Source organism: Lutra lutra, chromosome 11 (assembly GCF_902655055.1).
Source record: "Lutra lutra chromosome 11, mLutLut1.2, whole genome shotgun sequence".
Lineage (NCBI taxonomy): Eukaryota > Metazoa > Chordata > Mammalia > Carnivora > Mustelidae > Lutra > Lutra lutra.
Genome location: NC_062288.1, coordinates 78,946,404 through 78,972,860, shown reverse-complemented (window position 1 = coordinate 78,972,860; position 26,457 = coordinate 78,946,404). Strand labels below are relative to the sequence as shown.

Here is a 26,457-nt window from a genome sequence, read left to right as displayed (position 1 = left end):
TAATTTTTTAAAAACTTTATTTTAACACCTAATACAATTCCAATTTTAAGGATTACTTGCACAAAAAAATAAACACATTTGGTATAAAAATGTATCACTTTAACACCCTTTCCCTTTCGGCCCCTCCCCCTCCCCCCATGAACTGCACTCTATCCAGATGCAGAAACATATAAAGACTAATGGCACAGATTCGTTTTTACCTACAGGAGTTTCTGTTTATGTACCCAGGTACTCTAGAGGACACCAGCCCACTTTATCACATGAACCATTTCCTTCAGCCTGCTGAATTTAGTTTCACAAAGAAACAAAGCTTATTATAAAGGCATTTGAAAAACCATTATCTTAAATTCTTTTTAGAAGTACTGACTTTTTTTTTTTTTGCAACCATTTATATACAGTGTTACATAACAGCTCTGGAGTACAGTACATGCAGCAGAACATACCTGTTGAATATAAAATACTTTTCTTAAAATCTTCATCGTTGGAATTCTCAGAAGTCTAAATTATAGAATGCCCATTACTTTGAGAAAATGGTTGAGGAGTACAAATGTCTGCATATGTTGGCCACTGAAATAATCCAAGGCTAACTGGAATAATATTCGTAGCACACCAGGAGTGCATAAATAATTTACTTACATTATTAAAATACAACCCATAAAATTCAAGTTCAGGATCTTACAGGATTGTCTATGTAAATCCTTGAAGTGGTTGCCTGGAAATGCATTGTGTCTTCTTTCTCTTTCTTCTTTTTTCAAGTCCTATATAAAATGTTTAGTTGAAGTTTTTTCTTCCTCAAATGAAACTACCACCTTTATTTGTGTCGACTGCCTCTTCTCTTCATTGCAGCAGTGCACTGTGGACAGTACCATTTTCCTTTTGGTGCTTCTGTCAACCCAACACATCCATAATGGAACCATTCTATTGGGCACTGGAAAGCAAAATGGCAGAGAAATAGTTTTTAATACCTCCAAAGATTACAGAGTATAATATGCCCACTAGACTGAATATTAATAATAAGATTCATGGAAACAACTTTTAGATCTAGGAGCTGATTTTATAGGTCACTGAATTCCAGTGATAGGTTTAAGAGATAAGGAAATGGAGGCACAGACAAAGTATGCATCTCTGTTAACTCAGAGGTTAATGTCATCTATATCCATGATCCCAAGTAATGAACAAAATTCACTAATTCTCCTTAAGCCAGAGAGTAAGTTGATACTAACTTTCAAAGACAAGAAGTGAGATGGATCTCTCACAACGAAGGCAAATACATTTTACAGATTTTATTTACTATTCAGCCTTATTCACTCCCTCGTAAAGTAGTATGAGCTAGTTGCAATGAAAATCATAAAGGGATGCCTTGGAATTCCTCTCTGGGTAGATCTATTCCTACATATGCAGAGAAAAGGGATCCTACTCTGTAATGTATTAAGCAGTTCTACACCTGCACAGAAAATCTTAGCACTCAGAAGAGCACGAGTAGGAATGAGAAGAATCAGAGAATATGATGGGGTATTCACAGAAATGCATCATTTGCACTAACTTCCCCAGGAGGTTACAATGGTGTTCTTGGAATGACTGGGCAATATTGTTATACAATAATCACAAACAGCCCACAAGTAATTCTAAAGGGGAATGTGGAAGGACAGTCTTTATCTAACTATGTGAACATGTTGTTGGGACCCTGTCAGGTCAGGAAAGCACAGACTTTAATGTACCAAGACAAACCTGCTCAATCTTCAGGTTATTTTTAAAAAGTTTAAACTTCTACTATTAACCTTAGGATTCTGACATTATGGATTTTTACTTCTTTAGAATTCAGGGTTGCTACTCCTCTGCAGGAAAAGATGGAACAAAAGGGGCTGGAAGTTTGAGAAAGTGAGGGAGTGAAATTACGAGAAAAAATATTCTCAGCATCCAATAAAAATATATCTCTAACCAAAATTCAGCTTTGTAAAAAACAAAAAAAAAAAAAAAAAAAAAGGGAATTCTTTTCTTTCAAAGCTCCTTTACTTTTTGTATCACAAGTGGCTCTTACCAGCAGACAGCTGCTGGATACAATAGGATACACTACACTGATAGGAGGAAAATAACCTCACATTATACCACCCCCCACTCCCGCTAGCCACAGGCTTCCTGACACAATGTACTGTTTTAAAGCTCCAGTTCTTCACTGTGGTAAATGAACTGGAGTCTAGTTAACACAGTATTATTTAGCAAAGGAGGTGGAGGATGTTTTTAATTTTCATACAATGTATCACCTTTTGAGATTTATAATTTGCAGATGAAACTATAAAACTAGCTTTAAGGGGTGCCTGGGTGGCTCAGTGGGTTAAGCCTCTGCCTTCGGCTCAGGTCATGAGGTCAGGGTCCTGGGATCAAGCCCCACATCTGGTTCTCTGCTCAGCAGGGAGCCTGCTTCCCCCTCCCTTCTGCCTGCTGCTCTGCTTACTTGTGATTTCTCTCTCTGTCAAGTAAATAAAGAAAATCTTAAAAAAAAAAACAAACCCAAAACTAGCTTTAAAAGAGTTTTGAATTGGGAGCACACTACCATGTTTTGGAGAGAAATATTCTAGCATTAATATAATGTATTTAACATAACTGCAGACTTATTTTCACAGACTGAATGATTCCATAAATAAGAAAAATGTTTAAGTAGTAATATTTTGTGATTTTTTTTTCATTCCTAAATAGAAAAATTTAATACTTACATCTTGGTTATCACAGCCCACCATCTCGCCATAGGATACCTAGTTAAAATAAAAGTAAATATTTTTTATTATGACTATGTGACAAGCATCTAAATCGAAATTGTTGATGATACTGTTAGAAAACAGACAGGAATATACAATTGCATTAAGAAATAGGGTATATAGTTTTTTAGTAAAGAGTTTATAAAGATTTATAGCACAGAGGAGAAATACACAGAAATTATGTGCTCTTTGAAAATCTGAAAGAACCTTGACAAATTGCCTTTGTGGGTGGTTTCTTTTGTAAGACTTTAAGTTTCTTTTTGGGTTACTTACTTACTTAAGGTTTCTATTTTTTCTTGGGTCATGTTGGGTCATTTATATTTTTGCAGTCAATAGTTGAAACTTCTAAACTTATTACCAATTTACTATTTGCCCTTTCACATTTTTCTTTCTTCTGTTCATCACCAGCACTTTATAATACAACTTCCTAATTCTTGAATTAATTTAAGTTCTCAATGGACAGAGAAATGTTTCAGACAGTGTTATGACTAGATGGCATACTATCTGATTCTCTGTATGATTGAGCATATCTGTACATGGTTCACACATGAACGACTCTGGTTAACAATTTTTGGGGGGCACTCAGATTTTTCTCTCAAAGCTCTACAGATCTATTTCATCAACTAGTTTTTAGTGTTATAGATGAGAAATCAGGGTGAGTTTGATTTTGTTCTTTTTTAGGTGATCTATTTTTACTACCAGGATCTGTACAGAATTTTCTTAATAACTGATTTTAAAAAAATGTTTGTCAGGTGACAGGAGAAAACCTAACAGTCTCTTAAATGGCAAATTCTCAAAAATTAGATTGCCAACTTACACCATAAATACAATAAATTGCAGATGGATTAAAGTGGGTTTTTTTTTTTTTTGCAGATGGATTAAAGAATTAAACATATAGAAACTGAAGTATATCAACAGCTAGACAAAGACATTTGCAAAGAGAAAAAAAAATGCAAGACACAGCTATACGGGGAAAAGGCAAGAAGGTCTTCTTAATAAGCATATAACCCACAGTTGACTTCATAAAGAAAAAGACTGACAGCTGTAAAACTGGAATTTCAGAATTAAAAACAAAATAAAAAACTAAACCAAGCAAAGTATTTATAATGTACATGACAAAAATGATAGAAAAATCGGCCAACACCAATGAGTCAATTCATAAAAGAAATAGAAGTAGCCAAAAAAAGAGTCCAATTTTACTACTAAGGTAAATTGAAATCACTGTGTAATATAAAACTATCAAACTGGTATAGGGTTTCTGAGACAAAATAGTATCCAGCACTGGACAGGGTTTAGGAAACAGGCATGCTCATCAGGTTTTGGTAATGAACTTCAGAAGGCAATTTGATAGTCTGCAACTAATATTTTAACTTAGTTTTACTTCTAAAAGATTATCTTAGAAATTAGATGTGTAAAATGGGTTACATAAAAAAATGCCTACCATATTTGTAATCTCAAAAAAATTAAAACCACTACAAAAACCTATAGCTAAATCTGGTTTAAAAAGTTACCCACAGGGGCGCCTGGGTGGCTCAGTGGGTTAAAGCCTCTGCCTTCAGCTCAGGTCATGATCCCAGGGTCTGGGATGGAGCCCCGCATCGGGCTCTCTGCTCAGCGGGGAGCCTGCTTCCCACCCTCTCTCTGCCTGCCTCTCTGCTTATTTGTGATCTCTGTCAAATAAATAAATAAAATCTTAAAAAAAAAAAAGTTACACATAGTATAACACATAACTGTGAAAAAATTTTAAAGGATTACTTCAAGAAAAATGATATTCAGTACACATGACTTTATGAAAAAGTGTTACAGAAAGAATATACTGTGATCCAACTGGTCAAATTCACACACATACATACACACACAAACACACACATGCACATCTGTGTGTACATCTGTGTAAGAGACTGAAATGTTTGCGTCTCTCCCCCAAACTCCTGTGTTGCAGCCGTATCCCCCATTAGGACTGTGTTTGGAGATAGGGTCTGTGAGACGATAAAGGCTAACTGAGCTCAGACAGGTGGAATCTTAATCCAACAGAGCTGGTGCCTTTATAAGAAGAGACACCAGAGCTCTCTTCACAATGTGAGGATACAGCATGAAGGGGACCCTCTGCCAGGGAGGAAGAAAGTCCTCACCAGGAATGGAATCAGTCAGCACTTTCATAGTGGACTACCTAGCCTCCAGAACTGTGAGAAAATAGAATTCTGCTGTTTAAACCACCCAGTCTGTGGTATTTTGTCATAGCAGCCTGAGCAGACTCAGACACCATGCAAGTGGGGTATACAGTAGTGATAAACCAAAATGTCTAATTACTGGTTATATCCAAGGGCTGAGAGCATGGGTGACTTACACATTCCTTTACACTCTTTGTATTTACAGCAAACGTGATTTTGCAAGGAGCAGAAGAAAATTATAGAAGAAAGCAAAAGTATTTTAACTGGAAAAAATGAAATAGCTCTCTGTTTTCTATTTTATTCAGATTATGCTTGTACAGACATATCAGACTTTTACCTGATTGCAAATGCAATATCGTGGTTCATTTGGGTCATAAGTCCAATCAACTTGACTGTTTGAATCAGACTCTGGTACTACCGTTGTTTGTTGAGAGATTTCTTGTACAACGGTTGATGAAGAAGAACATGACGACAAGGAAGAGGAGGAGGAGGAAGACGAGGACTGCTGACTTGAAGATTTGTTGTTGTTTCTGACAAAAAAAAAACAGTATCAGTTTCATTGGCTCAGCATCCAGAAGTTATGGGAGAATAATTCCTAAATGAGTGGTATGAAATGAAATGACACTAAGCGTGCAAATTAACACTTAACATGAAGTTGAACTAACTTGATATACAGATTTAAAAGCACAATTGTTGACAGCAACAAAGAGCAAAAATCTTCATAACAGATAATTTTCGTTTGACATTTTCTGTTTTCTGGAGAATAAAGATATTGAAAAAAATTCTTTCAAGCTATGTTTTTACGATAATTTTTTTAATCTACTACTACTTAACATTGACTTAAATTACAGGTAATAGTTTGAAGAGCTAGTATTAGTTATGGCTATCTTGCTGACATTCTTTATATTTTTAAGCAAACTGAATACTCTTCATCAAAATCATCTCATCAACTGCCTTTGTGTATTTGTATTTTAGATTTTGCATTAGTTTATATTAAACACATAACAGGGGGCGCCTGGGTGGCTCAGTGGGTTAAAGCCTCTGCCTTCGGCTCAGGTCATGATCCCAGGGTCCTGGGATCGAGCCCCACATCGGGCTCTCTGCTCAGCAGGAAGCCCGCTTCCTTCTCTCTCTCTGCCTGCCTCTCTGCCTACTTGTGATTTCTGTCTGTCAAATAAATAAATCTTTAAAAAAAAAAAAAAAAACACATAATAGAATAAGGGGTTATAAAGGAAAAAAGTTCCAAATAATGGCTTATCCTAATGAACAAAAGAAAGTAAGCAGAAGTTATTTCTACTCAATTTAAGACTCTAGAAAAAGTAAAGACTTTAGGGGCGCTTGGGGGGCTCAGTAGGTTAAGCCTCTGCCTTCAGCTTGGGTCATGATCTCGGGGTCCTGGGATGGAGCCCCATGTCCAGCTCTCTGCTCAGCAGGGAGCCTGCTTTCCCTTCTCTCTCTGCCTGCCTCTCTGCCTACTTGTGATCTCTGTCTGTCAAATAAGTAAATAAATCTTTAAAAAAAAAAAAAAGAGTAAAGACTTTAAAACCTTTTAAAGACTTTACTCCCCCAGAGTATAGCAGTCTGAATGAAAATGTCATGATCGTGACCATCAAAAGACATGTGAACACTTACCTGTGCAAGACAGGAAAGTGTTAAAATTCACAAGTAATTTACCAAAATTTATATGCTAATTAAATTGTATGAATTTTATAAATTTTACAAATTTTACGTCATGTCTTCCTGCCTCCCCCAAGTTCATCCAGATCCTTTATACCTACCTTTGTTTCACATACCCAAGCCCAGCCGGATGCCAAGCAGACTGCACACTTGGTAGAACTACAGGGCATACCTTATAGCAAAGGTACAGGGCTACTATAACAATGCAACTTACTTGCTCTTTCTCCCACTCCGTGAGTCAGCTGCCGATGAACTGGTGTTCTGTGTTAATGTAGTCATGAGTGCTGAAGATGATGAATAGCCAGCTGTTTCTCTGGGCATTGAAAATTCTTTCCCCAGCTGAAAGTCATTATTCTTAAATGCTTCATAACTGGCTTTTAGACTTGATGTTCTTCGTCCCTCTTTCATCTTAAACAGACATTCACTGATAATATTAATACGCATATATATGCAGATTTTCTTTTTCAGTCCTACTAGTTAGAGTATTATGTTAGTTTACCCAATATTATTTTGTTTAAACCATTATTTTCATCACTGTCATTTCAGCTATTTTATGTAAAGATTTAAAATTGGTTTTTACAGTTAGGAGGGAGCTTCAGAACTGGTAACTTAATTTGGAATACAAACTGTAGAGCGGTGAACATTAAGGCGGTGTGAGTTGTGAGGCTTTTGGAGGAAACCTGGCACCGGGAGGGAGGACCAAGTCCTGTCCTCGCAGGTGCCAGGGCTCACGGTCAATAACACACACATCATGAGCCATCGCTGGGTGAAGGGATCGGCACGAGCTGGCACCAATCTATTTGTTACTTTTCATGATCAATCAGGTAAATTAATGCACATAAGTTTCATCAAATAAAATGTCAGGTATCATAAAACCATGATGTAAAAATGAAACTCTACAGTGTAAGAGAACGCCTTCTGTTCACATCTAGTTGTTTCTACTTGAGTTTGCCAATGAATCAGACAAAATGTACCTGCTACTTCCAAACCTCTTCCTTTTTACCTGAGCTGTGGCTTGAACTGCTTGAGCTGCAGCCATGGTAATCGCCCCTGCACCGGTTCCTGAAGATAATGAACCAATATTGTAGGATGCCAGAGGTTGGGAGGAATTCACATTGTAAGCATTGTTGGAAGAGGCTGTAGAATTATTATTTCGACACCCTATGTCAAATTAAAGAAAAAATAAAAATGGTTGGAGAGAACATGATGTTAGTGAGCTTAAAATACATTATTTCCCAGTACAGATATAATCATTAAATTTAACATTTTCATGCCACCATCCAATTTTCATGTCCCATTTTTCCTTTTTCTCCTTTCCCCATCTGTACACTATAACCAAGTAAAAAAATCTGTATGATTCGCTAATCCTGAATGCTTTCATTTCCCCTTTAACACAAACAAAAAACAAACATTCCTATTTGAAATACTGAACTTACCTAGTGTATTTTCCTTAGAGGCATCTGATGTAAGCGTAGATAGAAGAGCTTCAGATTTAAACTTCTTTTCAGGAATATGATCTGTTGTTGCATGGTGAGAAGTCGGATTATATTTCCTTTCTGAATATAAATAAAGAATTTATGTGTTTTTAAACTTTAGAGGACTATGGACAAGACATAATACTTTCATTCAGTTATAAACAAGTATGTTATGTTCTGAGTTCTTCATGGAATACAGAACAATATGTTTTCTTGGAGGATGGGACAAGCAGAACTGTCTGGGTCACCTATTTTGTTAAGAGTAGCCTTCCCACACAGTAAAAAAAGAAAACTTCAGTAGCAAAGTACTGCAGATAACCCACGATGCACCGTGATTTTACACAGAACATGAGAGGAAGTTTGTTTTCAAAACATTATCCACAATTTTGAACAGTTTTCAACCAGCCCTTCTTTCATAGCAAATTGATCCGTCACAAATTACACTGATACAGTCTTCTAATCGACCAACATCCAACCAACCATTTACTCACTAAACCATCAACTATTTGAGGTCTTCTTAATATGCCAAACAGTAGGCGAAGCACTGGAGAAGCAAGGAGGATAAAAAAACCAAAGAGCCCACCACCATGTATTTTCTCATTTGTTTTGGGTTATAATACTCTCTAGAGAGAATCAGGTGTCTGTGTGTAGGAAGTATACGCTGCTACTAATACCATCCATTTGTCCTTGATGTATTCCAGAAAAAGCAAACACTCTACTCCCAAATCAAATATACTTTTCCCAAATGACGAAGGTAAGTCCACCAGGAACTGTAAGGAAAACGTAGATCTCACAAAATAAAAGGAAGGGAAGGATTTTTTTTTTTTTCTCAATTGGTTGTATGGGGCTAAATGAAAAGAATATACAGGCAATATAATGAGTTTTTAATTGTACTGAAAATTTTAGCTGCCCTAAACCAAACTTACTTTCCACTGGAGTATGTGAATGAGCATGATGATTGTTCACTGGCTGTGAAGGAGTATCTAATTCCAAAGATCCTAAAAAAGAAAGGCACAGAGATACATCTCCATTCAATGTCAAGCAGAACTTTACAGGTCAATCAACTACAGGCACTCTGTACCCTCACCTAGCAGAGGACTGGCAAGCCCTGATGCATATCCCTGTGTCATTTTCATCAAACGTGATAGAGAATAACCATTGCCAATTTCACACTGAGCCAATTTCATCCTCTTTCTAAATAATATGTAATCTACTTCTTACTATTCACCTTAACTATGAAACAGCTCATGTTAATGTCTAATTGGGGAATTCAGGACAGCGGGTAGGTACCACATAAGTGGATGAATGGATATTATAACTCCATTACTGATAAGATCTGAAAAACTTAAACTAGTTATACTGGGTTGAAGACCTTTCTATGCAAGATCCTAAAGTATTAGGTGATGGGACATTACTATATGAAAGAAAATTTCTTTGATCGTTAAAATAACATATGATAGTAAAGACTTCCTAAAAGAAGTTAGGCACAGAATCTCTACCGCCAAGCATTAAATACTTTTAAGAAGTTTTCTGGGTTTATCTTGATCCCTTGAGATGAAATTATGGCAGGGCACAGGGTGGAGTAGATTTTATGACTCGATTTCATTCAGTTTTGTGTGTCTGTGTCCTTAAAGAGGATGCTTCATTAACCTTCCTGCAGTACTGAATAGGCATGAATTATTGTTATTCACAGCTATTATTAGCATTAAAAAAAAAAACTAGAACAGCTATAGAATATTTTATTTTGTCTCAAAATTCTTATTATTCTCAGATAGGGTTTTCTTGGAATAAAAGTATCACAAATAAATTAGATGATCATCTGAAGTGATAGATCTACTTTTGAATACAAAAATGTCACTATGGATACCAAGATGGATTCATGATTAGGTTGTTCCTTTATTCTAGGGACTGCGTACAATATACACATGATTTAACACCATTAAAGAAATTTTTTATCAGTGTGTACAAACAGGTACATGTTCTTGCTGAAGAAATGCATCAAAAAAAAAAAAAGAATAAAGGGTAAATTGTAACAGGAGATCAAGTAGAACCTTGCAAGGAAATATTAAACTGTTTCTTACTGATAATAAAATATTTACTTCTTTGAGAAAAAGAGGAAATGCTTTGGTATCAACAAAATCTTTCTTACTAACACAGTTGAGGAAAAGCCTTAAGGCAGTTCTTCGGAAGAAAAAATAACAACCTTCCTCAGAGTTTAAGTGTATCCGCAGGCAGGGCAAAGTCCATACGTTTAATGACAGATGGTTAACTTATTTCTAGATGGTTCTATTTCTTTAAATCTTTATTCTCATCACTCATCTTACTAACATATCCGTATTAAAAAATGGAATGACTTAATATGTGATTTTAATAAAGAGTGAGTGTAGGATATCCTGTATCATCTGTCTCCATATCCAACCCAAACAGTTCTGGCTGCTAGAGTCCATGCTGTCCCACCCGGTTGCCACCATCCACAGAAGCACACCATCTGAGAAGTCTCCGTGGGACAAGTGTCTCCTCAGCAATTTGCACATGGGCTGTCCAACATTGATGGAAAACTGTAAATTTTACTTACGCCTCTCTAATATTTCTGTAATTCCAGCATTATCAGCTTCCAGCTCCATTTTAAACTTAGCCAGTTCCTGATCCAGCTTTCTCAAGTGTCGATCTACCTGTTTCAAAGAAGATCAAAGATAACCACCAAAATTTGGGACACTATTAAAGTGTCAGTTTAATGAGGAAACTAAATCTTTATTTCTTTTAGTGCATCTGCTTAGTATCCTTGAGCAAGTCAATGAACCTACACCTCAATATTCTAATCTATGAAATGAGGGCTAGGTAAAATAATATCTTAAGCCTCCCATAATAAATTTGAAGTTTTAAGAAACCAGAATCACAATTTGTTAGAAAACATTCAGAACAACTGAGATGTGAAACTAAACAAAATGATACTTGGGATTTGCAGTGGGAGGAAGTGCGGGAGGGTTGGTAACTTTTTATAGTATACCCTGGGATTACTTTCGACCTAATCTCCTCCTACTTATAGTAAGGCCATCCACCACTCTGCCATACTATAACTGTTACTTAGAATGAAAAATGAAAGATCCTTAGTCTATAAACAAAGAGGCTACTATATTCTACACATATGTTTCTCTAAGGCAGAAAAGTAAACCATTATACTTGTAAACATTTATGCAAAGGGTTGAAACAAAAGGGGTTTTTTAGCCAGAAAACTCCATTCCCCAAAGAGCTTGGTTAAAATGGTTTTATTGCTAATACTTTGGCCCTTGTGAAGGTGGCAAATTTTATTTTCTCATTCAACTACAGATCTCTTGACTGATTTCAGAAAATTATATGATATTTCAAACTAAGAACAACTAAGTCTTAATTTTTTAAGGTTAATATTAAATATTTTTCAATACTTTTTCAAATTTACCACTATAAGTGAAAAAAGAAAACATAAATTTTCTGAAAAATATTGTAATATTATTGACAACATCTTTATCAAACTCTTGATTGGCAATGGATCATTATTAAATAATTAAGAGTGACTTTCTTATTCATCATGAAGGCAAAAAAATTAAGAATGAAATAATGTATACCTAAATTGAAGGAGATGGGTAGAAAAGTAGCAAAAGACAATTTTTGTGTGTTAGATGCCATGAAATGTCTGTGGTGCATTAGATGTTCTTCTATCTTTTCTAGTCCTTGCACTAATCTTCTGACATAGGTTATTACTGTCTCCATCTCGTAAGTGAAGAAACTAAGGCTCAGAAGGGTTAAGTAACATGCCCAAAGGCAATAGCTAATGCATTATGGAAAAGAGATTTAACTCTGATCTATTCGTAATAAATTGTTCTTCACCATTTATACCTAACACTGTCCTTTGAACTTCTGCATGTAGCAGCCAACTGTTTTTTTTAACTCAGAATAGTATAATTCAAATTGAAAAATAAAAATAATTTCTTGTTATTTATATTTCTTTTATTAACAGCACCCAGCGGGGTATTGGTTAGTGACTTTTCAATAATTTAAAACCCACTTTTCTGTCCATCTTCACACACAAGTTATTGTTCAGAGTTTGGCAGAATCTAAAATTACAATATTTAAAATCCTATAGAGGCATGTATTATGGACAAATGCTCCTATTCAAAGAACACGCAGGTAATTGAGCATCCTTTAATGGAAACTCCCTTCCAATTAATTAAGTGTGAACACAGACCTCAGTTATTCAAGAATATCTCCTACATTGTCAAAATTTAATCTCAAGGGAAGTCAGAAACAGTACTCATATTTAAATTCCAAGACCACTTAATGCAATGAAAATATTCCACCACCTTTATTACCTACAATATTGAGATTTGTGCTTGGCATTGGGTTAAATGGAAAATACATGAAAAATGAGAGAGAATCCCTGCTTTCATAGGAATTGCAATTTGGAGGACAAATCAAGATTTATGTGAGCTTTTTAACATAATAAATGTTTTAAAATATATATACCCTAGATGTAGCAAATAAGAAACAGCTAGAAAAGGATTAGAAGTAGTACATAAAAAATACATATATAACCTTGGGCTGTGGTAGACACAAAGGAGGTAAATGAGTTAGAGGGTGAAGAATGTACTGTTTTCAAATAGATGGAAAGAAAAATTAATAATTAAAGAATGAATAGAGACAGGAAAACAAACAAGATTCTCAGAGGGGGAAAAAAAAAAGTAAAAGTATGATGTGGTCTACAACAGTTATCTACAGTATAGACAGGCAGAATGTTAAACTCCTGGTCAGGAGGATGCAGTCAGAGATGAAGACATCATGTACCCTCCCCCAACTCCTTCCACCCCTGTGTTGAAGAACTGCTTCAGTGTGTTAAAGATAGTACTGATAGGAATTATTACACATGAGAGCATGAAAAATAATGATGGAATTTCCAATACTAGCGGCTCCGAAAAAGGAATAGAAGTCAAAGACTTAATAATTCTAAAAACAAATACATAATTAAATATAGAAAAGCCTAAACCACATTGTGGTAGAGAGCTATGTAAGATAGGTTCCAGTCATTCCTACCTCTTGGTAGGTAAAAAAAGATTATGAACTGATGAATATTAGAAGCAATTATTAGGCAATAAGGATTGTTTTTCTTAGAATCACTGCTACTGTACTAAATCAAATTAGAAGTTAGAAAGCTTACCACAAGGTTTAACTCAAACTATGAAGCAACAGAGTACTTCACTAGCATTAAACAGCCATAGCAAGAGCTCAACTGAACGTTCCTGAAACCTGCAGAGTACATCTCCTCTACCCCCATGATTCTGAAGGGGCAAAAGCACCTAATCTGGCAGATGACCATAATGGCCCCAAAGGTATCAGGCAAAGCAAGAACCTAAATTACCCCACTCCTCCACACACACCTGACCTCATAAGATTGATTTATAGTAGTAGAGAGGGTAGTACTCTAATTGAGAAAGATTTTCTATTAACCACAGACTCCTAACACAAGGCTGACCACAGAGTCTAATTATCGATTTGTTCCCCACTTAATGTCAATAAATACTAGCCACAAAAGCTTCCCTATTCTATGGACCCAAATCATATCTCACAACCCCAAATACAACTGCTTTAATTTTAAATCCATTCTCTTCTTTCTGACCTCTTCAGAGCCAAAGGAAATTCTGTCAACGTTATTTGTTAATATCTTGATGATCACAAAGATAAGTCACATTTGGCACCTCTACATGAAACAGAAAAATCCTCATATTTTAACATTTTAGCACAGAGTTGTAATCCTTTATTCTTTCTCTTTTGACTCCCAGCCTCAATATTCATATTTTAAGATGTCACTGATGCACCCAAACTGAACTAAATACAGCTTTTCAAAAAGTTTCTACATGATTTATGGCTTCCAATACCGTAAAATTCTAAAATTTAAATATTTAGCTTGCCCTTTCAGAATGAACACAAGTTATTCTATAAAGTTCTAAGGTGAAATCCTTGGCAATGACAGTTAAATTTCTAACTATGAGAAGATCTGGTAATAGTGAATAAAGAGGATAAATTGGAGAAGAAAAAGGAACCATGATGGCAAATTATTTCTCTGTTAAGTCATGAAAATGATTCTTCACATCTCTGATTATATTTAAAATAGGTGAAAATCTGATCCATGTTTAGGCTGAATCAAATATTTGAGGCCTTAGCATATAAACTACATCTCACCTTCCTAAAAGACAATAAGGATAGGAAACAAGTCAAAAGGTCAAACTTATATATTTCTTTAATCAGATTACCAGATGAAGAATTCTCCAACTTATAGGTAAAATGTACACCTGAAATATAATCATCTCAGCAATAGGCCAGGATATAAAAAAGAAGCAAGTTCAAAGATACTGAGCAGTATGAGACCACTAAAATCATTCAAGCATTAACTAAAAGCTCAATTTAGAAGTATACATAAATCAACTTTAATAGGTATTGTAATCTAATACAGCCTGATGACAATGACATCTGGCTGAGAAACCCAAATAAGTGTTTAATGACTAAGAGTATCAGGATTCTAGAGGGAAATTATTTGGATAGGACAGCTTTTTTGTTGTTGCTTACTTCCACTAAAACAACCACTGAAATAACTAAACTCTCAGTTTGTTCTACTGAATCCCTAATTCCACCAATCTCTTCATTTGTGGATATTTATGTAGTCTGGTTTCTTTCCTTAATAAATGGAGTAACCAGTACGATACTAGTCATAGGTATAAAAAGTGTACTACTGACTTTAGAAGTAAATAATACAATGAAATACCATGTTATGTAAAACACTGAGGGGCAAAATCAAACATAATTATGTACCTAATTCCTGTACATTAAAATCTGTAAATATAATACATGCTTACTTGAAATTACCACAGCAATGCAATGTTTAAGCAAAGGCACAGAGACGATTTCCTCTAAGGTACACCTCGCTCCTCTGTTTAAGGTGGCCTCCTACTCTCCTCAGAGGAAAACACACTGCTTCCACTGGCTTAGAAGACCCTGCATGTGGTTCCTGCCTGACTCCCTCCTAGCACTACCTTTTCCTTTCTCACTATCCACCAAACACACTGGCCTTGTCTCTGCTTCACCCTGCCAAGCACTCTCCCACCTCAGAAGTGGCCCTTGGTCCATCATCTCCCTGTAGTGTTCTTCCTGATGCTCTCTTCCCACAGCTGGCTCTTCTCACTTTCCAAGTACCTCCTCAAATGTCACCTCCTGAGATGACGCCACTCCTACTGACTACATTCTGAACAGCTTCCCTAGTAATTCCTTCTTTATCCCTCTCTCCACAACGTTTATTTCCTTCATAGCACTTATCAAAATCTAAATGAATCTTAACTTAATAGTTTGCCTACATTCATCGCTTCTCTGTGTCATTAATGCCCACTTAGCACAAGTGACAGCTCATCGCTGGTGCTCTAGAAGTATTTGCCAAAAGAATGAAAGGTATACTCTCCCATTATGTAGAAGTATATAAATAGAAGTACCTCTGTCTATTGGATAAACGATCTATGATTAAAAATTACTGTAATTATACATTTATACTATGTCCCACCCACTCACTTTTGAAGCACTTAGCTTTCTAAGCTCTCAAATGTTAAATGTTATAGGAATTTAATTTCCTCTTTCCTATTTATAAAGACTTTCACTTGGATATTTACTGTTGATACTTTAGGGAATATAACTAATATGAGATGGTAAATCCATTTAGTAACCTCCCTGTGAACAAGGCAGTAATCCCCTTATGTTCAACTGCAATTACTTGCAAAAGTAAATTTCTTAGTCTCCAGCATAAAGTGTTCAAATACCACAAGCCACCCTGGCAATGTGGTGCACGCACAAAGCACAAGCATTCCACAGAGGCCATACATTGTTTTTTAACATTTTATAATTACTTATTTGTGTTACGTGATGCTAGTTTTTCATTTATGCTAACAGCATCAGATAAATAAATACATTTTATTCCTTTTAAAAAAAGATTTATTTATTTGACAGAGAGAGAGGTCATAAGTAGGCAGAGAGGCAGGCAGAGAGAGAGGGGGAAGCAGGCTCCCTGCTGAGCAGAGAGCCCGATGTGGGGCTCAATCCCAGGACCCTGAGATCATGACCTGAGCCAAAGGCAGAGGCCCTAACCCATGGAGCCACCCAGGTACCCCAATACATTTTATTCTTAAATAAATTTCATTTAAAAATTTACTTAGTAAATACATGTACATATGATATGGATAAACTAAAAACCTTGAAGGTGGGATGCAAATATTAAGGTCTGGGAAACACTCGATCGGATCACCTTGGAAGTCTACTTTGTCCTTCTGTTCGCTGCTCACCTAAACTACTGGGCCAGGTTCTGAGGATACAGAAGGATTACAAACCTTACATACCCTCAAGGGCCACAGTTAGAGGAGCTAATATTTTTTTATTTTATGAAAATAATACTGTCATTACTAAATGTTTTTATCATTTAAAAGGAATCTCTCTAAAAGCAAAGGAACTGAGAATAGCCAAAAAATATTGCGTAATTATAAAGTGAAAAGTATTTCAATAAAAAAAGCGTATTTAAATAAAACATGTAACTCACAATAAGCCTAAATATTTTTTAAAATGCCCCTTTTGCTGGAGGCACATTTATAAGGCCTGTTCCAGAACTTCCAAAATGAGCTTATGTGTCAAAGAAATGGGTCTAAACTGAAGAAACTAAAAAAAAAAAAAAAAAAAAAAAAAAAGGAGAACAATTTAAAGAGAGGGATACCGAAAAGATCTGAGCAAAGACACAGTTTATAAGACTGTTTGGTCTGCTAGAATGATTCTATAAAGGAGACTAAACTAATTTGAAATACATTACTTGTACTTCTCTTGGTTTAACGTCATACCTTGAAAAGATGGGGCTATTTGTACTGCAGCCTACCCTTGTTTGTCCATCAAAACTAAGTCAATCTTAGCATACTAAATGTGACTGTACTATCTTTTGAGAAAATGTCACTCAACTGTAATATCTCACACAAAGAATGATACCATTAAACTCTATGCCTAAGACTCATAACTTGGGAGTCATTTTCTTTTCTACTAACCTATTTAGGTGATTTTGTTGAACAAATATTTACAGAGAAATAACTACCGTAGAGTCTGAAGACACTTTTTTTTTTTTTTTAACAGAGTTCTTGACATTTATAGTAGGGATAATACAAACATACAAGCAGAAGGTAAATAAATAATTACTATTTAATTCAAACAATAATAAAATCATGGGAATAACAATGATTTGGAAGGTTGTATGATTCTGTTGAGGGGTAGGGTATGGCACAAAGTGCTAAGTACCTTCTCAACAGCCTCCTTCCTTCCTGACAGGACCCCACATACCTGGCGTGGCAATGTGCCCTGGTAAGCAACATTTTGAGAGGCAGCTACAGGGAGCCAAGAAGATATAAGCAGAAGTCAGTAGGTAAGATTTCCAGAAAGGCTCTTTTAAGGGAGCTAAATGAACTGCAAAATATGCCCTTTTGAGTAATCTCCTACTGCAATTCTTCTTCTACCTGTCCAGAAAAGAGGAGGAATGGAGCAGAAGCAGCCCAAGACACTGAGGATGTCAGGGCTGCCATCAAGCTACGATCTGCCTCCTCCGACAGATAATCTGTAGGAGAGGAAAATCTTTTGTTTAAATCATTCTTGTGTGACTTTTCTAAGTGATCAAATTGCTCCTCCTCGAAATAAATGACATAAATATCAAGATTATTAAGGAGATTTTAGCAAAGAGACTGCAAGTGCAGAATTATGAAAGATGGAGAAAGTTTCCCAAGAAAGATGGAAGAACTTTTTTAAAGTTCTTAACTGTGACAGGCTGCAGAAGTAAAGAGGAAGGGGTAATGAGAAATATTTAGACGATAAAATGAACAAGACATGTTGAGTAACTAAATGTGGGGAGGCTAGGGACAAGGAAGAGACTAGGACGACTTCCAGTATTCTAATGCGAATGACTGGAAGATCAGCGGTTCTTTGAGAGAAGGAAAAGAGGAGACTAAGAGTTAAGTCTTAATATTAATACACTGAGTTCCAGGGCCTGGGAATTCTCGGTTAAGATGAATAGGCTCAGAAGAGAAGCCTGAGCTTGAGGAATCATTAATGTCTAATTGCTAAAACTAAGAGAACACCCAGAAAATTAATGGAGGAATGTTTCTCAGCTTGGGTTGCGTGTGGGGCCAAGAGGAAAACTGGCATATGACAGAACAGTTCTTCACCATGTGGCATTTGGTCTTCCTGGCCTCTGGAGTTGGGTAGAAGATGGGAGGAGACTGTGAGAATCACCTGAATACGGTAAGAAACAATGCAGGTCAAAGACAGAGCCCTGAGAGACAGCAACCATTATGAGTGATAGCCACAGGGGCCACGGAAGGTCATGAAGATGGGAGGATGATATAGATGATTAAGTCTCAAAAAAGAATGGATTTTTATATTAAGGATGATGTATCTCATGATCACCTGAGATAGCAATTTAATATGGAGTGCTAAAATAGGAAGGATGGGAAGGAGGGAGAGGAAAAGAAAAGCCACAAAAAGAAAAGGGAGAGGGAGGATAGAGGAAGGAAGGGGAGAGGAAGGAAGGAGGAAGAGTAAAGACAAAACGGCGTCCTGGAAATAACTGGGGGAAGGGGGAAGAAATAGGGTGCCACTTGGCAGAGCTGAAAGGGAAGCAGCGTGGCGCTCTCACAAGCTAAGATCATTTTATAGACATGTGTAAAATCCTCCTGTAAGGCACAAATTAATATTGCTATTTTACAGATAAGGAAACTAAGATTTTGGGATTAAGTAACTTATCCAAAGTCCTGCTATCAGTGAAGTGGATGAACTCATGTTTGTGTGGATCCATTATGGGCACTTGCTTTTTATTACATTTCATTCAATTCATTACATCACCTTCTACTACCTAACAGCCTAGCCTAAAAGATCTATCCCATTCAAAGAATTTACTAAGTTTTACTTTCATTCTATGTTTATCCATATCTCTGAGTGAACTCCTTTCCCCTCGTTACAACACCTAAACCAAGTCCCAGAGCTTCTGAATAAATTCTGTTCAAAACTTATCTCATATCCTCTAAGAAGTTAACAATACTCTACATGAGTTAGCTCAGTCTTTTACCAGATTCTTCATATTTAACTGTAATAATCTTTATTCCACGTTTCTATACAGGCTCCTCACTTCATTTGTGCACATGTCTTCCTAACTAGTTTACCAACACCTTGAGAACCGAAGCCATTCGTAGTATGTACACCTTGTTCCTCTGTTATGTGCAGATAAAGCTCCATTATACGAAGCACAAGAGTGAATAAACAGCGTGGTTCATAAATAATGAATAGATACATACCAAAAATCCACACATATTTAAAGAGAACATATTTATATTAGACATATTTTTCTAAATGTTTGAAATACACTGAATTTTTTTAAATTATAAAAAGTACTAAAATAACAAAATATAAATAAAAAGCATAGCCAAAGAGCTATAAGGTTTAAAATGCAGGCAGTCTCTAAATAAAGACTGACACATATAATCATTAAACATGAGACGCAATATTACTAAAGAAATTTCTCTTGGATTCAAATATAAATGTGTTTACAGACATAATTCAAGACCAAAACAATTAAGAACTTCTTTTTTTTTTCAATTCCATAGTAAATCAAGCTATAGTTTACTCTGTCCTTTTTTTTTTTATTTTTTATTTATTATTTATTTGACAGACAGAGATCACAAGTAGGCAGAGAGGCAGACAGATAGAGAGAGAGGTGGAAGCAGGCTCCCTGCAGAGCAGAGAGCCCGATGTGGGGCTCGATCCCAGGACACTGGGACCATGACCTGAGCCGAAGGCAGAGGCTTTAACCCACTGAGCCACCCAGGTGCCCCTACTCTGTCCTTCTTAAGGCACTTTATCTTTTATGAAATTGTTTTCAAAATAACTGCATGAACAAAAGAGCCTAGGTTATTACAGCCATTAAAAATTTCTGCCGTATGAGAACAAGGAAACATTTCTTATGGCTTCACATGGCAAATGTTTTCTAGTTTTCTATATCATCTACAATGTATACCATATGTGGTATGCACCTTCTTTTATCTTGTGTCTATAACCAGTAACATTTATATTTATATATACTTGTTCAGTAATAAGACTATATCCAGAGAAGATTACAAAAATAGACATGAAATCTATATGCTAAAGTTAGCCATAAGTGTCCATTTGTTTTTAGCTTTAACTTGCTGTGAAGCAGAACCAGAAATGAGTATTTCCTAAAGTATATATTTTAGAAGATGCTTTACATAAAAGAGAGCTTCATAATTATAGTGCCTCTGTCTTATAGTGATTTTAAACCTTTGCAAGTATTGCTACTGCAAAAAAAGAACTTTTTTTAATCAAGTGTTTCCCATTTTTGCCACCTGAGCCAGTTGGTGAGTGTTACCTATTTGACATCACTTAACAGATAGTTGAGTACTATCTCTTAACACGGACTCAAATGATTCTCTTCTTCATTTAATCAGGCAACTAAGAAGTCTTGTCAACACAGTAGTCTTACGTGTATTTTATTACCACAGAAACAATCTCAAGATGATTTATCAGGTAAGTAAATATACTACCTTAAGATAAGTATTAGTAAAATAAATTTAAACACCAATTCTTGTTTTAAAAAAAAGTCTAACATCTGCTAAAATCTTATAATAATGTAAATTTGTCTAAAACGTAAGGTTCTTGACCTATCGACTAAAACTATGGATTCTGACAGTTTTAGTTTCTTCTCCACAAAGAAACCAAAAAATAGACACTGAAAGCTCAAGTGAAGAAAATGAAATGAAGAAAGCAGTACCTCAAAATGTAGTCTATTCTTCCTATTAATATTTAAGCCAACAAAACTTAAGACATAACCCATAATTTAAGTCCTTAATGGCATAGCATGCACATTAATTTTACTTACCAAGTCATATATCTGATTTGCCAATTGTACCTTCTCATCTGCATCTTCCAAAGCTTTATAGTAATCCTGAATAAAAACAGTTTCAATAATAAATTAATAATTTGAAAATATGTATATTCAGCACATATAACTGAATTTTCATTATCATAACTTGCATTCAATGTCGGTCACCCTACATTAGCAATAAAAACCCAGTTAAGGATAGGATGGGATGGGGTAGGATTAGAAATTATGTACAATGACCAAGAATTAAAGGAAGATGTTCAGCATTCCTAAAAAAGATATAAGTAAAATTAAATACCAGTCCAAGTCTAGCCTCTAAGCTAGTAAATGTTACGTGAACTAATGAATATTCTTTCTTTCACAGAAAATATTACAATTTGTTTAATTTATAAAGAATATTTGCTCTCCCCATTTTTTTTTTTTAATTTTATTTATTTATTTGACAGAGAGAGAGATCACAAGTAGGCAGACAGGCAGGCGGAGGGGAAGCAGGCTCTCTGCTGAGCGGAGAACCTGATGCGGGGCTCGATCCCAGGACCCTGGGATCATGACCTGGGCCAAAGGCAGAGAGGCTTTAACCCACTGAGCCACCCAGTCACCCCTGGACCTCGCATTTTCTTTCTTTTTTTTTTTTTTTAAACTCTCATTATAAGTTAGGTATTAGTTCATACAATTAAACTTATACTTTAGATTTCTCCTCAGTATAAGCAAATCATTTAAAAACAAAAACATGATTCTATAAATTCTCATGGAGAACCAGGCTTTTCAGTGTATAGCCAAGTTGTTCTACACCAAAAACTTAATAGGTTAAAGGGATGTGACTGATTTGCATTGCAGAGGTGACCCTTGAACACGGTGTCCCCCATGTAGTTGAAAATCCACATATAAGCTTCTGACTAAAAGCTTAACAGCTAATAGCCAACTGTCGACCAGAATCCTTTACTAACAACATAAATAGCAAATTAATGCGTATTTTGTGTATTATATTCTGTATTCTTACGATAAAGTAAGCTAGAGAAAAAAAGTTATTAAGAAAATACATTTGCAGTACTGCACTGTATTTACGAAAAACAAAATCCTGTTCAAGGGTCACCTGTATAGATGTGAGATAACATTTATACTCATATACATGGGGCCTCCAGGTATCTTTCAAGCCAGAACCAATTCTGGGCTCCCCCCCATGTGGCAAAATAAATTACACAATACTCTAAATCTGTAGTTTTCAAATTTCTTTCTCAGTTGATTTTTGAACAATTCTAAGAAGGTTGGGGATGAGGGAGCCATTACCACTCAGAGATATTAAAGAACCTATCCAATGTCACACAGCTAAATGGCAGTCATGACCAAACCCAGGCTTTTTATGTAGTTCTTCCAATGTACCCCAATTATACTGGGTCATACATTTACAGAAAATCTTGGGAAGAGATCTGATATTCATTCTAATCTGGAAGAGACATGTAAGTACTACAAACTAATCACAAAACACAAGAAATTCTGTATTTCTAGTCTCCATTCATGTACAAATTTAGAGTTTTAAACTAAAAGAATTTTAAGGATCCTTTCAACTCTTAAGATTCTGTTCTTCTGCAATTCTACCAACTTAGGTACCTAGCAATATATAAAATATGCTTCAAGGTCAGCTAATTTTCACCCCAGTTTGTGGCCCAAACTGGAAGGCAATGTAATGTCTGTGAAAACAAGGCAAGCTTAATTAGCTGTAACCAGAATAAAATAAATTAAAAGACAAATATGGACTTTTGATGATTCTATAATTCTCTAATAAAAGTTGTTAATTATTGAAACAGATTTTAAATTACCAAAATGATTAAAAATTGCTACACCTGAAGTTCTAAAACACAAATTATATAAATTCTAAAGAGCCATTGATAACTTTCCCTCATTTTGATATCCAGAAAAAAATTTCATTTTAAAATCTTTCTCAGAGGATGCCGATATTTACTGATAGATCATCCAGAATGTTGAACATACTTTTTTTTTTTTTAAAGATTTTATTTATTTATTTGACAGAGAGAGATCACAAGTAGACGGAGAGGCAGGCAGAGAGAGAGAGAGAGAGAGGGAAGCAGGCTCCCTGCCGAGCAGAGAGCCCGATGCAGGACTCGATCCCAGGACCCCGAGATCATGACCTGAGCCGAAGGCAGCAGCTTAACCCACTGAGCCACCCAGGCGCCCCTTGAACATACTTTTTTGATGGATGCCATTTGTTCTTCTCTCCACTCCGGTTTATTTTTCTTTGCATTCATAAAGAATTCACTGACTCTTTGTTCTAGTTGATCCATTGCATCTATGACATAATAAAAACATTTCATATTTAGATGACTAAATTCATATACTAAATATACATGCTTTGATTTGAGGAAAGAAAAAAATATCTGACAACACACACTCTTCCACTTGGCCAATAACTTATTTAAATATGTCATGCTTTGATTATGTAAATGGTTTAATTACTCCCGTAAAAAAGAAAAAAAAGTTACAATTTTCTCCAACAATTTGTATTTGTTACTTCAAAATGTTTCCAGTAGTCAACAACGTAGATAGGTTCTATACCACATTATTTCAATAGTACAGCCTTCAGGTCAAAAGCTAATGGTATTAAATCAGCCGAATGTGCTAAAGCACAATTTCTTATTAAAAGTACCAATGGATAATCCTCACCTTTCTTTTAATAAGAAAAAGTAATAAAAAGATTTTAACCTCCCACTATATGGCTTTAAGCACTCCATCATTTCATATCATGACTTGAAAGTAGAAGTTACAATAATTTGTTCAGTTGATACATTGTATTATTTATTCTAGATAAATTTTTTCCCTAAGTGTGTGCCAAGAATACTCATCTCATTCCATATCTAGTAAAAAAGGAAAAGTTAAAAAAAAAAAAAGTGATTCTGTTATGTTAGTGAAGGAAAACCTTTTGGAGATTTTCAGGGCAATAACAGGTTTTTAAAGATTCTAATAAGTCTTACAGTGATTTTTAAATTTTCTTTGTTTAAATAAGCAATTTCTAACTAATTTTATAAGTAAGTCTCTTTTATTAATCCATAGCACCTATTAACTTAAGAAAATTCTAATTATTATAAAATGCAAGTTTATAAAACCTCTCATTTACATAATCTAAGTACAAATCACAAGAAAATATAAAATTTGTAGTAACAATGAAGAAGTATAATATGTTATACTTTATTGAATTCCTACTTTGTATCAAATACTGTAAGTTCTAATTTAACTGTGTTATTTTAAATCCTCAGATAATTTTCATTTTATAGACAATGAAAACCATGGTCAAGGTAAAAAAATAAGTCAGGAAAACTCTAATACGAACTCAGATCTATCTGACATCAAAACCTGCAGACAATACTATGTTAGCATTTCGACTACATTAAAGCTAAAATCAATTTTGTGAGCAAGCTAAAGAAATACACAATTCAGACTTCTACACTACAGTCCACTGAATAAAAGAAGGCTTCCATATCATATCACCTTGTATTAAGCATGGCCACATGAAACTGACAAGAGGCTGTGACAAGTATATTCATGAACAATGGGTATGGCAGTAGTTGTGGGTGGGGAGGCAGAGAAGCAAGGGGGAGAAAGGACAGGTCCTTAGCTACCTCAAGAAATGCTGGTTCTCTGATCTCTTTCCAAGATACCCCTTTCCTCCCAATTATACCCCCAAACCCAGATCTTCTTCCACCTCTACTTTTCTAAGAAAAAAACCTGGAAGCATGAGAAACATTTTATGTATATAGCCTAAACATAGCTGGAATAAATGGGATCAAGAAACAGATTTTCTGAGGATAGACCCCATGAAGGCCAGGCATTACTGTCATTTATACAATTTAATTAAGGAGTACCTACATCTGAACAGAGTAACATCCAGCCATAAGAGTACACCTGATTGTACATGTTAATTATGTAATGTATAATTCATTTCACACTCTTAATTTTTAATACAGTAGCTCTACAAGATAATTGGAACAGCTATTTACATTCATTTCATAAAAGGGGAAGGTTTGTGAGGTTCTTTTAGAGCATGGTGGACATAAGTTTGTACTCATTTTAAATGTAATTTTAAGTGTAATTTCACTCTAAGTATTTACCTTCTTATCTCCATAAACACTGATTCTTTACTTCTTTGAACCATAAACTCTTTTTAGAAACGTCACAGGAAAAATGATCAGATAAACCAAATACTGCTCTATGAAAGAACAACATTAACTTTGGGATAAAGTAACCAGACTACCAAGCTATCGCTGATAGAAGAAAAGTCAAAATTTTTATTACAACAGATAGAAACCTTTACAGTAGAACCTATTTCCCTCACTCATTTTGATTGAAAAAATACCATCCTGTTGACAAGTGAGAATGTATCCTATAACTTTTCAGAATGTATACTTTTACAGAATGTATCCTGTAACTTTTCAAAATCTGACATTCCAAGTTCACCAGGTCACTAAACAACCGCATATAACCTATGCTTCTGTGTTTTCCGTTCTTGAAAATGTTCGAGTAGAACGAACTTTAACAAAAGTATAGATGCTGAAATCTATGTTCCATACGTAAGGGCTCAAGTCAAAATCTTCTCAACGTTTACACCGATGTGTATTAAGACATGTATCTACGTTCTCACTGAAGGTATACAAACTTTTATTGCAGAGTCTTGAATTCGTGAAAGGAACACATACACGTGCCCTAATGCCTCCTCCTCTTGTAAAAAGCAAGGAGAAAAGTAGCGTGGAAAGCAAGAGGCAAGATTCGGCACTGCCTTTTCTTTTTTACAACTCCTTATGCACTAGCCAGTGAGCCGGAGGACAGTCAAACAGCAGAGGCGATGAAGTCGATGGCAAGTAAGTCTGGCACTGAACGCGCGCGGCCAAGATGGGCAAACGCGCCGACTTACTCTGCACCTGCAGGTCCATCTCGCGCATCTCCGTGAAGCGGTCCCGCAGGTCCATTGGAAGCTGCTCAATCACTGTCAAAGGGAGAGTCCGTCAGAGGGGCGGGGCCAACGGCGAAAGTACGCGTTTACGTCGCTGCGTGCGTGCGTGCGTCGGGGGGGGTCGAAGGAGCCGGCAGCCCAGAGCGAGGCTGCCAGTTACCGTGAGAAAGAAACATCCCCCGCCTCCCCCTCCCTCCCGCCATCCCGCCTGCCCGTCCACTCGCGCTCTTGCCCGCCCGCAGGTCCCACAGATGGCCCCCGCCAGCGCCGCCCACTCACTTTCCAGATAGTCCTCTAGGTACAACATCGCGGCCCTTAGAGCTGGGGGAACGAGGGGGTCCAGGGGTTTATTTGTGTCACTCGCTGTCGCCGGAGTTTTGTCCCTTCCAATATGGCGCCTCCGCTAGCAGCACCCGCTCAGCTTCGGCGGAAAAAAAAAAAA

General features: G+C 36.0%; 1 protein-coding gene across 1 annotated transcript; it reads right to left on the bottom strand.

Moving 5' to 3' along the window:
- ING3 (inhibitor of growth family member 3) lies at positions 1-26,457 on the bottom strand. The gene is made up of 12 exons (XM_047694130.1): positions 26,295-26,457; positions 25,977-26,048; positions 23,260-23,360; positions 21,053-21,118; positions 10,652-10,748; positions 9,003-9,074; positions 8,038-8,157; positions 7,605-7,762; positions 6,816-7,009; positions 5,262-5,454; positions 2,712-2,750; positions 1-928 (listed from the first exon to the last, which is right to left on the bottom strand). Exons 1-12 carry the CDS (start codon positions 26,320-26,322, stop codon positions 812-814), a joined length of 1,257 nt encoding a protein of 418 aa, XP_047550086.1. The 5' UTR covers positions 26,323-26,457; the 3' UTR covers positions 1-811.

Bases quoted from the DNA above. Each gene is read 5' to 3' on its own strand.
- ING3 (XM_047694130.1), bottom strand. From the start codon at position 26,322: ATGTTGTACCTAGAGGACTATCTGGAAA. The intron at 10,749-21,052 runs GTAAGTAAAATT...TCTTTGAAACAG, and splicing joins CAAATCAGATATATGACTTG to GTAGATCGACACTTGAGAAA. The intron at 929-2,711 runs GTAAGTATTAAA...TTTGCTTTCCAG, and splicing joins TGGGCTGTGATAACCAAGAT to TGCCCAATAGAATGGTTCCA.